General features: G+C 37.3%; 1 protein-coding gene across 1 annotated transcript; it reads left to right on the top strand.

Moving 5' to 3' along the window:
• The first annotated feature begins 1,634 nt into the window (after nucleotides 1–1,634).
• rgs9bp (regulator of G protein signaling 9 binding protein) lies at nucleotides 1,635–13,753 on the top strand. The gene is made up of 3 exons (XM_088643612.1): nucleotides 1,635–2,154; nucleotides 9,444–9,753; nucleotides 11,001–13,753. Exons 1-3 carry the CDS (start codon nucleotides 2,059–2,061, stop codon nucleotides 11,357–11,359), a joined length of 765 nt encoding a protein of 254 aa, XP_088499738.1. The 5' UTR covers nucleotides 1,635–2,058; the 3' UTR covers nucleotides 11,360–13,753.
• Nucleotides 13,754–15,076: the final 1,323 nt, after the last annotated feature.

Here is a 15,076-nt window from a genome sequence, read left to right as displayed (position 1 = left end):
CACTACAGTATCCCACCCCAGATGTGCTGGATCAATACAACAGCTGAAGGGTAATTTACTCTTAACCATAGAAATTACATATTAAGAAAACAATTTTAACTCAGGCTGTCCCATGCAGGGCAACCCATCCAGTAAGCCTCAGTGAAACAGTACATTGCATATTTATTTTTTTAAGAACAGACAGGGCTAACAATCAGTCAGGAAAGCTAGTTGACTCTTTAGCAGATCATCCTTTCCAGATGTACTGTGTGCTCAGTTCACTGTCCACTAGTCCAGAATAACTTGATGACTATGCAGGTCTTTCCTTAATCTGACAGTTACAACAAACAGTACAGTTGGTTGTATTTTGTTGGTGCTTATTTAGGCAAAGGTCCTTGGACTTCCTGTTGGTTTTTTACAAATGTTCAGATGACCATAATATAGTGCCTTGTGAATGTATTCACACTGAGGGTGGAGTACTTCCTGTACAAGTACCATGCAGTTTGTAGTGACTCCAGTGGCAGTATGTGGTAACTTTGTTATGCTACAGCGTGTAAGAGTCTTTCCATTTATCCATTTTTTAAGAGCTTTATTCAATTCAGGGTCATGGGGGAGCTGGACCCTATCAAACAGCAACAAGGTGTGACACAACCTGGACGGGATGCCAGTCCATTTCATGGCAGACAGAAGCATTCATTCACTTAAACCAGGTTCAATTCTTCCAGAAGCCACTTAAACTACCAGTATGTAAGAGTCAGTGGTTATCCAAATTCTTTTGATGCATCATCATAACACCTGGCCATCTGGAAGAGGGTAATGGTAAATCTCTGTATATGGTGATTTGAAGAGAGGTGATCCAGGTAATTGTTGTTTAGTTTATATATACTGTAACAGGCCTGGGACTTGGGAGAAAACATGACTGGAGTCAGTGAGGTTCTAAAACAGACAACGATCTTACACACCGATTTTTGGCTTTTGTTTCAGAATGGGAAATTAATATAATTATATATGACCTAAAAGAATGTAAAGGGCTGTTGGGTTAAGGGACTATTGTTTTTGTTAAACCAATAACTTGAACATGCTGCATACTGAGTTACAGTTGTACAAAACATAATTTCTATAACTGACCTTTTCTTTTGCCGTTTGCAAAACTTTGTCTGATGAAATTGACGTGACAAAGATTTATTCTGGAGTTTAGTGGAAAAATATTTTTAAATTTAAGTTTGTCACACTTCTAAATGTTTGCTGTGCTCACAGTGACTGTTCTTAATCTTAGTCTCTGAAACTGTGAAGAACTTCAGAATGCACAGAAGACAAGGACAGGAACTGTCTGAATAATGCAACCTCCCTTTGCAGTTCCAGTCCAAAATGACTAGAGATAAAGAGAACATAGTTTCTATGAATGATCCATTAATGTAGAGAGGTTTAAATGGAATTGGGGTGCAAAGGCTTCCCGGTATACAGTATGTATTAGAAACAGAGACGGGAAAGAAAGATCGAAAAGATACATTTCATGATGTTCATCTGTTCAGGCTCGGGAGGAGAATGCTTGCCAAGTAACTGTAAGAGATAAGCCCAAATGCACAATGAAGCCCACACTCGCTCTGTTATAAAAGACGGTGTCTTAGTTGGAGGCGTTTTCATCAAACAATGGGCGCATGTTCTTCAGCTGTAGATAATAAGATTAGCTGCTCCGTTCACCCTGCGTCAGTCATGGCATTGTGATCAGAAGGATTACCTTTATGGCTAAGGACAGTACCGTGGGTCTACCTTATTTACATATTTTAAAAACACATACAGTTTATATGTAGGGTCTTTTTTCGCTGGTCGTTCATTTTAGACAAAGAAAATATTTAAACGATACGCCGTCTTAAACTTTTTTTCTCTTTTTGCGTAATTACTTCACCTTTAGTTGGAGTTAACTCATGCTCACCTAGACAAGCGCATCTTGCCATGGCATTCCGTAAATTCAGGGTGAAGGCAAGCCTGGAATAAGCGGTGTTCGCACCACTCTTCTGTCCGGAAACATTTCTGCGCTGCGAGAGGGGTGAGGATCTCACAACCCCAGAAAGAGCCCCCATGCCAGTATCAAACAACAAGATCGCCAACGATGGGAATGCGGATTCAATCAAGTCTCGGGAAGAGGCGAAGGCTCTTGTTGAGGCATTAATTAAGGTGAGAGATGCTATGGGGCCAATTATAATAAAAAAAGTTACTTAAAAGCAGAATTAGTACTGGTACTTCAATACTTGAAGCGCAGCTAGGAACTGAATTTCCATTACCCACTAATTCATTCTAGCCTGTTTCTCTCTCGTTTAAAATTATTGTTTTATCGCTGAAGCTAGTGCAAGTTTTTTTTTTCATAGAAACAATGTGTACTGTCAGTTTTGTTGCATCCTTTGAGATCAAATTTTGCCAAGTGACAAAAAATAAAAGAAAAGCTTTTGTAGTTAATAAGGTCAGCTTTTTCACTGATGTGAAGCATTTATCCAGTTTTGATTCAAAGCGGAAAAGTAATTGCTAGCAGATTTCACACTAATACTTGGTAAGCTGATGCTTAAATTAAATTGCTCTTTTGTATTGACTCCACTGCTGCTCATACTGTAACACTGACTGATATTGTTAGATCTATGAAAAACCGTTTGAATACAGAATTAGGCGCCATCACATTTAAACCATCTTTATTTAAAGTTTTTTTCTGTTCAAATTTCTAGTCGCTTACCGATGATAAATTCCTTGCGTATTTAAAATGTTTTCTTTTTTTTTATTTCGATCTGGAAACCAATTCTTAGAGAATGGATAATATACCACAAGGAGCTGTTATACATTCTCGTGTCTCACTTATATTTTAATCTTGCTGATATCTCAGCAACAAACTATAACAAAATAAGATGTATTATTTCCTCTATTATGAAGCACACGTGAATGAATAATTAAAAAAATAAATAAGAAAAATGCCTAGACATTTAGATAGCAATAAAATGTTAGCTTAATTTTAGTTATTGGCTGTGAAACTCCAGCAAAAGAATATGAGGCAGTGAAACCATTGAGTCATACATAATATTTTTAAGAAGAACAAAATGTTGTCAGTTTCTCCAATCTTTCAAATATTGGGACTTGTAAGAATGTAGAGATTCTAAGCATGAAAACATGTCAAATGATTTCTTTAATTTAATGCATTCTGCCAAAATGTTCTGTTGTGTAAATGTGCTGGATAAAAAAGAAATTCTTAGTGGAATCCTGTTTTTTTCCCTGTATTACAAAACTCATCACTTAATCAAATTGGTAGAATACTGGCCCCATGGAAAAATACTTATTTTTAATAGGTAATAATTACAACAATTTACACTCAAGGGCGCTCATCACTCATCAGAAGAATATCCTAGTCTTCAAAAGTTCTTTAAATCTCCTTTTCCTAATTCCTGAGTCAATAAGTTATTTATATCTTTATTATCTAAGTTCTTACCTCTTACTCTCCATTATCATTTGAAACTCACTTTGTTACTGTTAACAAAAGTAAATGAGGAGTAAAATTAATCGTTCTATTTCTTCTTTTGTTGATGTTTTGGATGTTTTTGTTTTATGCATTTATGAGATCCTGCTAGACTCATACTGTACCTTGCATGGTATCACATGCTACTGTTAAAGCATTGTTTGGTTTAAACATATGAGCACATTACTCTGAACTATTAATATTCTTTTGTTTCTCATTGTGTAGTCTCAGTCATGCCTACTTTGTTGAACTGATTGCTCATTATTCACTTGTCTATATTCTCATCTTCTTCTGAGAGCAGTGCCTTGAAGTACAACTATTTCTGAAATATTAAAGTGGAGAGTGATGACTTACCTGTTTGGTTTGGCTTTTAGATGGTGTCCTTGACCTCTGTTTCTGTGTTGCATTTTGTAATTTTACCATTGGTTTTATACCATATAGAATTTTTATGAAGAGTTAGTAATTAAGAATAGAATTCTATTATTTAGAGTATGGAAATAAATTCTGAAAGAGAAAATATAAACATATTTTCTGTTATTAAAAGTAAAAGACTTTATATGGGTTGTTTAGAAACATACTAAACATTGAAACTGAGGCAGCACTTCCATAACATTACAGTAGGTTGGATGATTAAGAATCAAGTAGCTTTAGGGCAACTGAAAGTTGCTGGAGAAATTGCTGCCTTTTTTTACCTTTTATTTTTATCAGTTTAAACCTCAACCCTGCGGCAGAGAACACACAGAAGCAAATACAGATCAATCCATATACTGTACACTTCTTCCAGAGTTTCACAATGTGTATTACAGTGTTTTAGCTGAAAAGCAAGGGAGAAATGGGGAAAAAAGAACAGATCCATACTTAGACAAGGGACACGCAACATCATGTCTGAGCTACAGTACTTGATCAATGGCAGTGTCCAAGCCACCAACATAATGACAGAGGCTAAGTGCTGAGCTGAACACCTCCAGAGAAGCAAAACATCTTGACCAAATAAAGAGAAGCAGCCTTGATCCAGGTCTGTTGAATAGTGCCCTTTGCTGCATTCACTGCTGCTTGGAAAAAACACTTGTCGAGCATTGAATTGTTAACTGAAATACATCAAAAAGTACCAGCTTTAGAGGATTATGGGGGAATATTGCTCAATACTGCATTTAGCCCAACACACATCCCACATATTTTCTCAACAAATTAATTTTGGGACACTTCCAAAATATGTAAATAAATGCCCACAATCACAGCTGCACACAGCTGACGAGAGCTTTTGATAACCTCATCTGAACTCTCCCTGTTAAGGACCTATGAATCAACTTGAAATGGACAAGTAGGTCTGTCAAGTTTTTCATAATGCAGAAACATTTTCCTAAATCACCTCCCTGACTGGCGTAAAGTTCCACGTTACCAAATCTCTTTACCAAATTCATATCAAAGGGAGGAGGTTAATATTGTGACAGCCCCTTTTTTCAACCAAACAGGAACCATAGATGTAGCCATAATATACAGTAACCTGTGCCCATAAATATAATATTTTTGTCCTGTTGTCCAGTTGTGCTGAGGTTTGTAATGACTTTGTTTCTCATTGACAAGCATAGGATCTGTATGGGACCTGCCTGTTCCCTGGAGAGTTGTACTCAAATACTGCAGCTAGTGTGTTAAGCAATATTAGGGTCAGAAAAACCCCTAGGATGTTACATGGCATTGAGTGTTTATAGAAGGTCCCACTGGTGTTTTTCCAAGTTTTGACTGAGCTGTGATTAAAGGTTGACTCCCCAACATGGTTAGTGAGGGATTCATGTGTTTAATGTAGAGCTAGTGATGTTCAGTCTGATACACTTTTAGAGTGCACCTTAGTGCATAAACAAGCTAAGAACATTAAAAACATAATGCCTGAGGAAAGGATTCAATACTATTGCATGAGTGAATGTTGGAAAAGAACACTGTATTTGTGTATTGTATTTTTTGCTTTAGTACATCCATCCATTTTCTAACAGCTATATCCAATACAGGGTCACGGGGAAGCCAGAGCCTATCCCACTAAGCAACAGAATGTCATTGGATTTTGGGAAGAAACCATGGCTCCCAGAGGAATCCCATGCATGGGGAGAACATACAAACTCCACAGAGATAGCATCCCAAGAGATGAACCTAAGGCCCCAACACTGTGAGGCAGCAATACTAACTGCTGCGCCACTATGTTGTTAATTTGTTTTATAATAATAATCCTTATACTTATTGTATCTAGGACTTTTATGAACACTCCACTCACAGTGCTTTACAGATAATGGGAACTCCCCTCCACCACCACCAATGTGCAGCCCCAACTGGATGATGCAACAGCAGTCAGTATGCAAAGTTCACCAGTGAACTCACTGCACATCCGCTATCAGTTGGGAGGAGAGTAATGAAGTCAATTAAGAGATAGGGATTATTAAAAGGCCTTTATTGGTAAAGGCCAGGGGAAATTTGGCCAGGACACCAGGGTTTACACCCATACTCATTAAGAGAAACACCCTGGGATTTTTAATGACAACAAAGAATCAGGCCTCCTGGTTTGCATCATATCTGATGGACAGTGCTCTTTTTTACATTATAGTGTCCCCGTCTCTATACTGTGGCATTAGGACTCACACAAACCACAGGGTGAGCGCCCCCTGCTGGCCCCACTGACACCTCTTCCAGAAACCTTCACTTTCCCAGGAGGTCTCCCATCCAGGTACTGGCCACAGGCTCACACCTGCTGAGCTTCAGTGGGTTATTTGCTAGTTGTAGGGTTAAATAGCTTCTACGTGAATATTAACTTCCCAGAGTGAACACACACACATGTTTGGGAAAAACAACATTTGACAGCAGCACCAAGCAATATTTAATATTTAATATTTAATATTTAATATTTAATATTTAATATTTAATAATCATTTTGGTTATTTAAATACAGAGACACTGCATTCCTTATTTCAAATTGTTTAAAACTGCATTTCATGATGAAAAGCTTTCATGTCCTTAGTGTTGAAAGAGTAGTATTTTGCTTCACAGAATGCTGCCTATCACAGTATTCTGTATTAGAGTATTCTCTAATGGCTTGGAAGCCTCTCATGTAAAGCCCTAGAGCTTATCTAAGAATAGCTTTAATACGGCACCAGTTATCATCAATAATTACCAGATTTTACCCACTGATAACCAAAGAAAGAGACCCATAAAATTAGTTGTAGGGGGTAATAAAGATTATATTGAGGTTATAAATGGAATTAGTGTGATCTGTAATCTTATTTTTTATTCTGTTATTTTTATGGATATTCTTATGTCAGAGCCTTTAGTGTTGGCGCCCTAAAATGTACGTTATTGTATTGCTACTATCTAGGAGGTTTTAATTTTCTTGGCTTGTTCTGTGATCTTAGGAATTGTAATTGAATTAAAGAGAATAATATTTTAAGTATATGATTTGTTCGCTTTTAATGTAGCTCCTTTCATTAAGGGGAAATGTCAAGACAATAAATGCAGCATTATTATAATTAAATTGGCCTCAGTTTCTGAATGAATGCATCCTGATAGGAAACACTTTCTTTGCTCTGTTTCTAACAGCTATTTTAACATATGGCTGCGTGTCTAACTCATTTAAGGTATGCATCTTCATTTTGGCTGCATTTAAAAGACTGGCCCTAAGTTTTAAAATAGTAAAAATAAGATAAGATAAGATCACTTTATTAGCCATATACAATTTCTTGCATTAGGAATTTGCCTTCTCGCATACCCCAGCTTGCTCTCCATGAGACACACAGTAATGGACAGTGTCATTCACAGTAAAATATTGCTGTCAAACTGTAAAGAGCCATTGAGATGTCTGTCAATGTGACAGAGACTGACAGTTCTGATTGAATATAATTCCTGGTACTTTCACAATGATAAATGCAAAGATTTGTATAGTGCTTTTTTCCCAAGGGACCAGAAAGGTGCTTCACATACTGTATAGCTGGTAACCCACATCAACCATCACAGATATGCTGTTCTCACCTGGGTGATGTGCAGCAGCCATTGTGCACAAACTGAATAACAGACGAGTTGGAGAAGGAAGGAATGTCACAAATGTATCTCACCCATTGAATTGAGGGTAATTTAGGAAGGTCAGATTGTGCAAATCCAAAGTCTAATTAAGTCAGAATACCAGGATTAATTCTCTACAGTCAGAGCCTTGGTATACTTCCTTTCCTACAGTATGGTTTCAAGGTGGTAACTCTGCTGTCTGTCCATCTCTCTTTAGTTGTGTTAGATTGTACTATGTTCTTCCTGGTTAGAGGGTGGGATTTGGGTCTAGACAAGGGAACTCTGGGGGCTTGCATACAAAAGATTTTTTCATCCTTCAAAAAGCTATTCAATGTCTGGCTCTTGCTGAGCCCTAACAATTCAGACTCACCTGCCTCTCTAACATCAACCAGTAAAGAGCAAAGGAATCATTTCAGGAAAACATGATTATTACATTTTTAAATATAATATTTCAAAGTCCATTGAACTCTTGTTCATTAGGATACACATTTATAAGAAACCAAAGGTCAAATAACGTTGATTGTTTATGAAAACAGCTCCACTTACTGTACACTTACTGTACTTTTAGGCCTCTTTGAGGTGTATTAGTGGTCAGTCCTAGGTGTCTTGGTCAGAAAGGTAGATGTATATTGATGGACTAATATAACTCACTCCCTTAGTAAATAATATAAAATAGTAGTACTGTATGTATTATGTCTTGTGTATGTGTTAGTTTGCATAATATATAATTATTTAAAGAAGTTGTGTTTCTTTAGTATCAAATTGTTCATGAAAATAAGCCATGTGAGCTCGCTAGTGGGGGATAGAATTTAATTTTAACAGATTGTATTTAGCCAAGCTGGTTCAGGATTTCAGTATAATTACTTTAAAAAATTATACAATATCCTTAAAATTAACCTATAAATTAAATTCATGACTGTCAGAAAGGTAAGACTTTCTAAATAATTGTTTTAACAGAATGCATTAGTTGTGAGCTAATATCCTATTTCAGCACCTGTTTCTTACCAGTCTCCTAAACGGCCTGAAACCACGTGGTTACTTCTGTGAACTTTTAAATTTCAGTTGTGCCATAAATATGAAAATACATTTTTTAGGTATAGTAAGATGTGATGCAATTGACTATTCTAGTTAGTATGCATCCAAATTTCAGTTACATTTCTTCTTTTTTTTCAATGAAGCCTTTGCATTAATGCTTTTTTTTTACCCCAAGCAATGTAAAATGCGTATGTTTAGAATTAGGAATCAAGACAAATAATAATAATTCACACTTATATACACTTATATAGCACTTTTCTGGATGCTCCACTCAAAGAGCTGTACAGGTAATGGGGACTCCCCTCCATCACCACCAATGTGCAGCCCCAACTGGATGATGTGACAGCAACCATAGTGCACCAGTATGCTCACCACACATCAGCTATCAGTGGGGAGGAGAACAGGGTGATGAAGCCAGTTCATAGATGGGGATTATTAGGCGCCAATGATTCGCAAAGGCCAATGAGTAATTTGGGTTACACCTTGAAAATTATTTTCGAGAAATGCCCTGGGATTTTTAATGACCACAGAGAGTCAGGACCTCAGTTTTACGTCTCATCTGAAGGATGGTGCCTTTTTATGGTATAGTGTCCCCATTTCTGTGCTTTTCAGAAATCATTTGTCTTTTATCAGTTTGATTGACCATCATGTTAACACACATTTATGCTTATTGTTATATATAAAACTTTAAATATAGAACTAAGTGGGTAAAAAAAGAAATAATCGTTTTAAGTTTTTATTAATTAGGTATAAAATGTGTCACTGGTAGTTTACTATAGTGGTTAGGATGAAATTGTTTTGACAGTCTATGCTGTAGCTAAGAAAAAAATAAAAACTGTGGTTTAGTCCAGTGTCATCAGATTCCTACTTGACAAGTATCGGCAATTGTGTGGTTTTCTAGGTGGTGGCCTGCTACAGGCACTTGGCAGCCAGTGTTGGAGGATCGACAGATTCCTCCAACCTGAGAGATGAGCTCAGGAGGACCAGAGAAAAAGCCCAGGAACTGGCTGTGAAGAACAGGAGCAAGCTGACAGCCAGCCTGAGAGACAAGAGCTTGCTGAAGGAGGAGCGAGCCGAGATGGAGCGCCTCTGGGTGGTCTTCTCCTCCTGTCTGGAGCTGTTCCATTCAGACATGTGTAAAGTCTTTGAGATGGGACAGACCTTCTCTCTGTCTTCCAAATCAGACCCGTTTGTGCAGACTGGGATGTCGGGTGAGTTTGACAGCACCAATTATAGGTTATACTAAACCTGTCTTGTAATTTCCACTTTTACTATTTGGGAACATATTCTTGCCGAGAGTGGCTTTAATAGAACATTATATTTTGTTAGCTAGGCGAGCTGTTTCTAGGGGAAAAGGAAGATAATACAGTTTATTTAATACATGCTAAAGAAATTCTTCACTTTAAATGTTGTCTGAACTGCTGCCTGAACTCTTCTTCAATAAAGGTTAAGGATTCTACACACCATCAAAACAAGGGTTGCCCATTAATGGTTTTCTAGGATTATGGCCTCTTTATCTAAAATAAAACTTAAACTGCATCCTTCTTAAACAATCGCCACTTGTCTCACAATTCAGAAATGAACTCACATAATTTTCTTGCTAAACATTTTTTGAAGAAAAGTCATTGATCAGACCTTAAAGGGAATATAATCTGTACTGTGCCTGTACACCAGAGGTCTCCAATCCTAGTCTTGGAAACCCCCTGGTCAGATTGATTTAGAGATCATGTGAAATCATAAATTTCTCAACACCTGGAACAATTTAACTGTGATCAATAAAACTGATCACAAATTTCTTAAATCTAGCATTACTTTGAATCACAAATCAAAATACTTTCCTGCCTTTAATGGACGAAAGTTCTTTATTTATTTCATAAATCAATAACTTTAAAAGTTGTTGTGACATACTGTGCAAAAATAAGTCAATTTAGAGTGACCTATTGGACTAACCGCACTAGGGCTCTCAAGGGATGTAGCCACTTTTTGCTAAATACAGAAAAATAACAATTATAGACTATTGATAATGAGACATAAATGGAGAAATAAGTGAAAGCTGATGTTTTTATTGTAAATATATGATACATACGTGTACTTATTCACTCATATTTCATATCACATTAGTCATTACAGTGACTAGTGAGCAGGAAGGGCTGCTTCACGTCACAGTTCTCGTGAACTCTTGACAACAAGGTGACTATACAGTACTTTCACAAAATTCATGACTTTGTGTTTAATTTGAACTTTGTAAAATGTTGCGATAACGTTAATTAATTTAATTTGTTATTGAGATTTAATAACCAGTCTGAGAAACTGGGACTGCAGTTCCCCTTTAACAGTTTAACAATTTGCAATTAACAGCCAATAAGTTGCATTATGCTTTTGTCTGGCTGAATGTGTGGAAAGAAAGAAACATTGACCTTAGCTGTCAGGGCACTAGACTGTTGTTTGTTCATGACAGGAGAAACCTCTGATGTAGCAGCTCGAGCCCTGAGCCTGCAGACCCTCACCCACGACGAGAATCTGCCGAGTATAGATCGGCTGGAGCAAAATGACCTCGAGGCAGAGATCGCCAAAGTGGACAAGATGATTGACAACATGGAGATGAAGGTCAACGTGCTCCGCTGGACGGTGGAGGCCAAGAGCCCACTTTATGCTGACCCGCTCAGCACTGAAACCTCCTCTGTCGCTCTCCTCTCCCTGGACGAGGAGGATGGAGGCCGCTGTTGTGATCGGAGCCAGTTTTTTGTATCAGTTGTTCTCTGTGGTATCGCCATGGTCGCAGTGGTGTTGTCTGTGTGTGTGGTGTACCTGACATGAGAGCTCCTCGATGACCCATTGATGAAGGAACTACTTTCTACAAAAAGTAACTGTAACAAAACAGCTACGCTGAAATGATCCTGACAGCCATCTTTTGGGTTCTGGGAGTCTAAACTAGCTTGAGACCACTTACTGTACATTCGCATTGAAGCTGCCAAGCCATTTGAACAAATATTGTAAAAGTATAAAAGATTTTTATTTATTTACCTTTTGTAGGAAATAGTATTGGATGGAAATAAATACAAGTAGAATCCATGTAACCTTTTGGTCTCAAATGATTTTCTGAGAAATTTACAGAGGGGTTGTACCATTCTAGAAACTATAGGGAATTGTTACTCTTTTGGTAAGCAGGTGCTCTGCATATCTTGACATATTGAAGGGAAAACATTCAGATTTCAAATGAGGTCAGCCGCTCCATTGTCGCTATTACGATTTTCAGCATGCACATTGTGTAAAGCTTCATTTAAATAGGGAAAGACATAGAAATATAGACCGTGAATACCCAACAAATCTGAAGTCCTTCATTTTCAGTTTTATCTATAATGAATATTATACATTGTGAAAGCAGAGGCAGGGTGGCAAAATGGTTGTCATTGCTGCCTTAAAGTGCTGGGGAAGTGGGTTCAATTCCTAGGGTGCTATCTGTGTGGAGTTTGGAGGCTCTCCCCATGTTTTTGTGTGTTTCCTCCCATAGTCCAAAGATATACTGGTAGATTCATTGGCTTCTGGGAAAATCGGCCCTGGTCAAAGTTTGTATGTACAGTATCTGTGACTATGTGTGCCCTGTGGTGGACTTTGGTGTATTGAATAAAGCAGTTAGAAAATGGATGATAGATGGATTGTAAGAATAAATGTAATTGTTTAATGCAAAAAGATAGAGACAATAATGTCATTATAGTTTAAGCATGGGGATGACTTTTCCCAAAGAGAGCTGGAAGAATTCCACTGTGACACGTTATCAAGTCACTTATTTCTTTGTGCACTGAGATTCAGAAACAGAACAAAATGTTCTGCTAAAAGAAAAAAACAAAACAAAAGTTTGGTTAATACTGGGTGGATGCACTGGATAGTTCACACTGATGCTTCATAGCACTGCAGGGGGCCAGCCAGGGACAATTCTATGTAAAATCTGAGGATCTTCCTCCTGGTCTTTCTTGCCCAGCTGTACCCTGTGTTCAGGAGCCGTGTTCTATATCTGGGAGCAGCGCTGCCCAAATACCCTCTCTCTGTGAATAATCTGTATTGGTTTATACAGCAGCTTGATTTTTAGCTGCAATCCACTGCATGCAATACAGGACCCACAACACATGATTCACATGCTTATAGTATGTTTAGCATGAACCTGGTTGCAGAATTTACACCTTGTTAAAACAAAAGTCTAAATGCATCTGGCCATGATTAAACAAGCCATTGTGAATACCACCATGTTTCTAATTTCCCTGAACTGTGACTGCACTACATGAAGCGATAGCTAAAAATAAAAGCATAATTTAATAAGGATTATGTCTTCTACCCTTTAGTACTAGGCATGTACTTAACATTACATCACTAACAATCATAGTCTCTTAATTCCTCATATCTGTTATCTCATTGATTTTATGTAAACATTTATGTAAAATTACATAATTACTGTAAGGGTTTGGAATACAGTAGGAAAGCAAAGGGCAGACACAGAACCAGTTAAATGAAGATTTTGAGTATAGATTTGAAAGTGCTAAGGGAAGGTGACTCTCTGATATCCTTAGAGATAAAATTCCAGAGCTTTGGTGCATAGCTAAGCATTTGGGGACTGATAGGAGGCCAAAATTAGATGAGCGAAGGTTGTAAGGTAAAGATAGTAATTCAGACAGGTACTGAAGTGCCAAGCCATATAGAGCCTTATAGGTGAGCGTGAGGATTTTGAAGTCAACAGAAAACCTGACAGGAAGCCAGTGCAAGCTCTCAAGGGTAGGAGTAATGTGATCACTTGCACTAGACCTGGTCAAGATTCTGTCTGCCGAATTCTGGACATACTGAAGTTTCTTCCGTGTGGATTTTGATACCCAGGCAAGTAGGGCATTACAGTAATGAATTTGAGAGAACACGAACGTTTTGACCAGCTTTTCAGCAGCAGTCAGCGACGACATAGGGTGTAGTCTGGCGATATTTCTGAGGTGGAAGCATTAATTTTTCTTATTTTCATCATTTCTACAGAGCACCATCTTTTAAAATAATCCTGCAATGCCTAACATAATTCTTAAAACAGATGCACAAGGGACAGAATTTAATCGTGTGGTCACTATTTAAAGCTTCATAGACATTTCTAGGCTGTGAAAATGTCAAGAGAGGGAAATGAAAACAACTTCCACTTTAAAAATTGTAACATAATTTTAAATAAAAAGGATGTTTTACTTTTGTCTGTGTTGAAACATTGTCTTTTTTATTCATTTTCAATTATCTAATACATTGAACAGTACTAGTTTTTGTGAATTGCCTTAGTTATTTACTGTACTCATATTTTTAAAGCAGACTTTGCATAAACCACTAGATATATCATCATTACCTTTTCCCTTCACTTAAAGTTTTTGTTGTTTGTTGGAGACTCTGATACTATATAATTGTTTTTTGCTTTGTTGAAGTAATAATATTTTTTGTAACATGATCAGGTTTACTATTTCTTTGTTTTGGTATGTTTCATGTACAAATTGCAACCGCCAATCTAAGACACACGAAATAAGTAGGATATGGGACCTAGTCTCCTTAAACAATTTATCTAGGACTTTTCATCATAATGGCACCATGCAAACTCAACACAAAATCCTAACGGCAATAAGTAAAATAAACTCCTACTGGATTCCTACATCCTTACAAAACCTTGTACTTCTCTTTCACATGGGAAGCAACAGAACACCTTTCACACTTGCCTTTAAAGGAGAAATGTGGGGCTCCTATGGGAGATGTGAAGGATAGTTCAGGTGAAGGACACTCACTCAGTTCCAAAAGTGCTTTGGGCCCTCAATACTGCCCATTTTACACCTGCATGCTATCTACAATATTCTTCTCAGGAATCATTTTATTTCTGTGTATCTGTTTGGCTTCTCTCATGCATGGCATGCTGAAACAGTTTTATACTAGTTACATACTATACCAGGTGGAGTTGTAAGCAACCATTAACCTATTAAACTACAGCGAAATGTAAACAGCTCAGCAAGTTTCAGTTGGAAAAATTATTATAACTTGGGCCTGAAAATCATCAGTCAATATGTACTTTGGTCTAGCAGTAGTTCCTTAGCAAGATCTTTGTTTTCTCATGTCACTGCACAGCTAAAGAGTGACTAAAGTACATGTAGTTCAAGTAGGTGGCTGCGTCAGCATGCGTAGGCTGCAAAGGAACAAGTCAAGGTTTATTCCATGCTGAAAAGAGAAGAAAGGAAACACAATGTTTCGGCTGTGGAGCCTTCTTCGGGTGTGGACCAAACCTTTACTTGTTCCTAAAGAGTGACTAGATTCATCAGACAAGAGAATCTGTTAGTGCTCTTTTCTGCAGTTTCTCTAAGGCACCAAACTATAACTTTTACAAATTTAAAATATTGTTTAAAAATGCATTAAATTACAAACACAAATTAAATATAAGGCACTTTTGAATAGATATATTATTTTACATTTCTGAACTTATAGCTAATAAACTTCTATAAGGTATATTTTACAGAATATAATGAGGTTTTAACAGTTTGCTAC

Source organism: Lepisosteus platostomus, chromosome 8 (assembly GCF_059453375.1).
Source record: "Lepisosteus platostomus isolate fLepPlt1 chromosome 8, fLepPlt1.hap1, whole genome shotgun sequence".
In the NCBI taxonomy this organism is placed as follows: domain Eukaryota; kingdom Metazoa; phylum Chordata; class Actinopteri; order Semionotiformes; family Lepisosteidae; genus Lepisosteus; species Lepisosteus platostomus.
This window is presented reverse-complemented; position numbering and strand designations above follow the sequence as displayed.

Bases quoted from the DNA above. Each gene is read 5' to 3' on its own strand.
- rgs9bp (XM_088643612.1), top strand. From the start codon at position 2,059: ATGCCAGTATCAAACAACAAGATCGCCAACGATGGGAATGCGGATTCA. The intron at 2,155-9,443 runs GTGAGAGATGCT...GTGGTTTTCTAG, and splicing joins TTGTTGAGGCATTAATTAAG to GTGGTGGCCTGCTACAGGCA. The intron at 9,754-11,000 runs GTGAGTTTGACA...TGTTCATGACAG, and splicing joins TGTGCAGACTGGGATGTCGG to GAGAAACCTCTGATGTAGCA.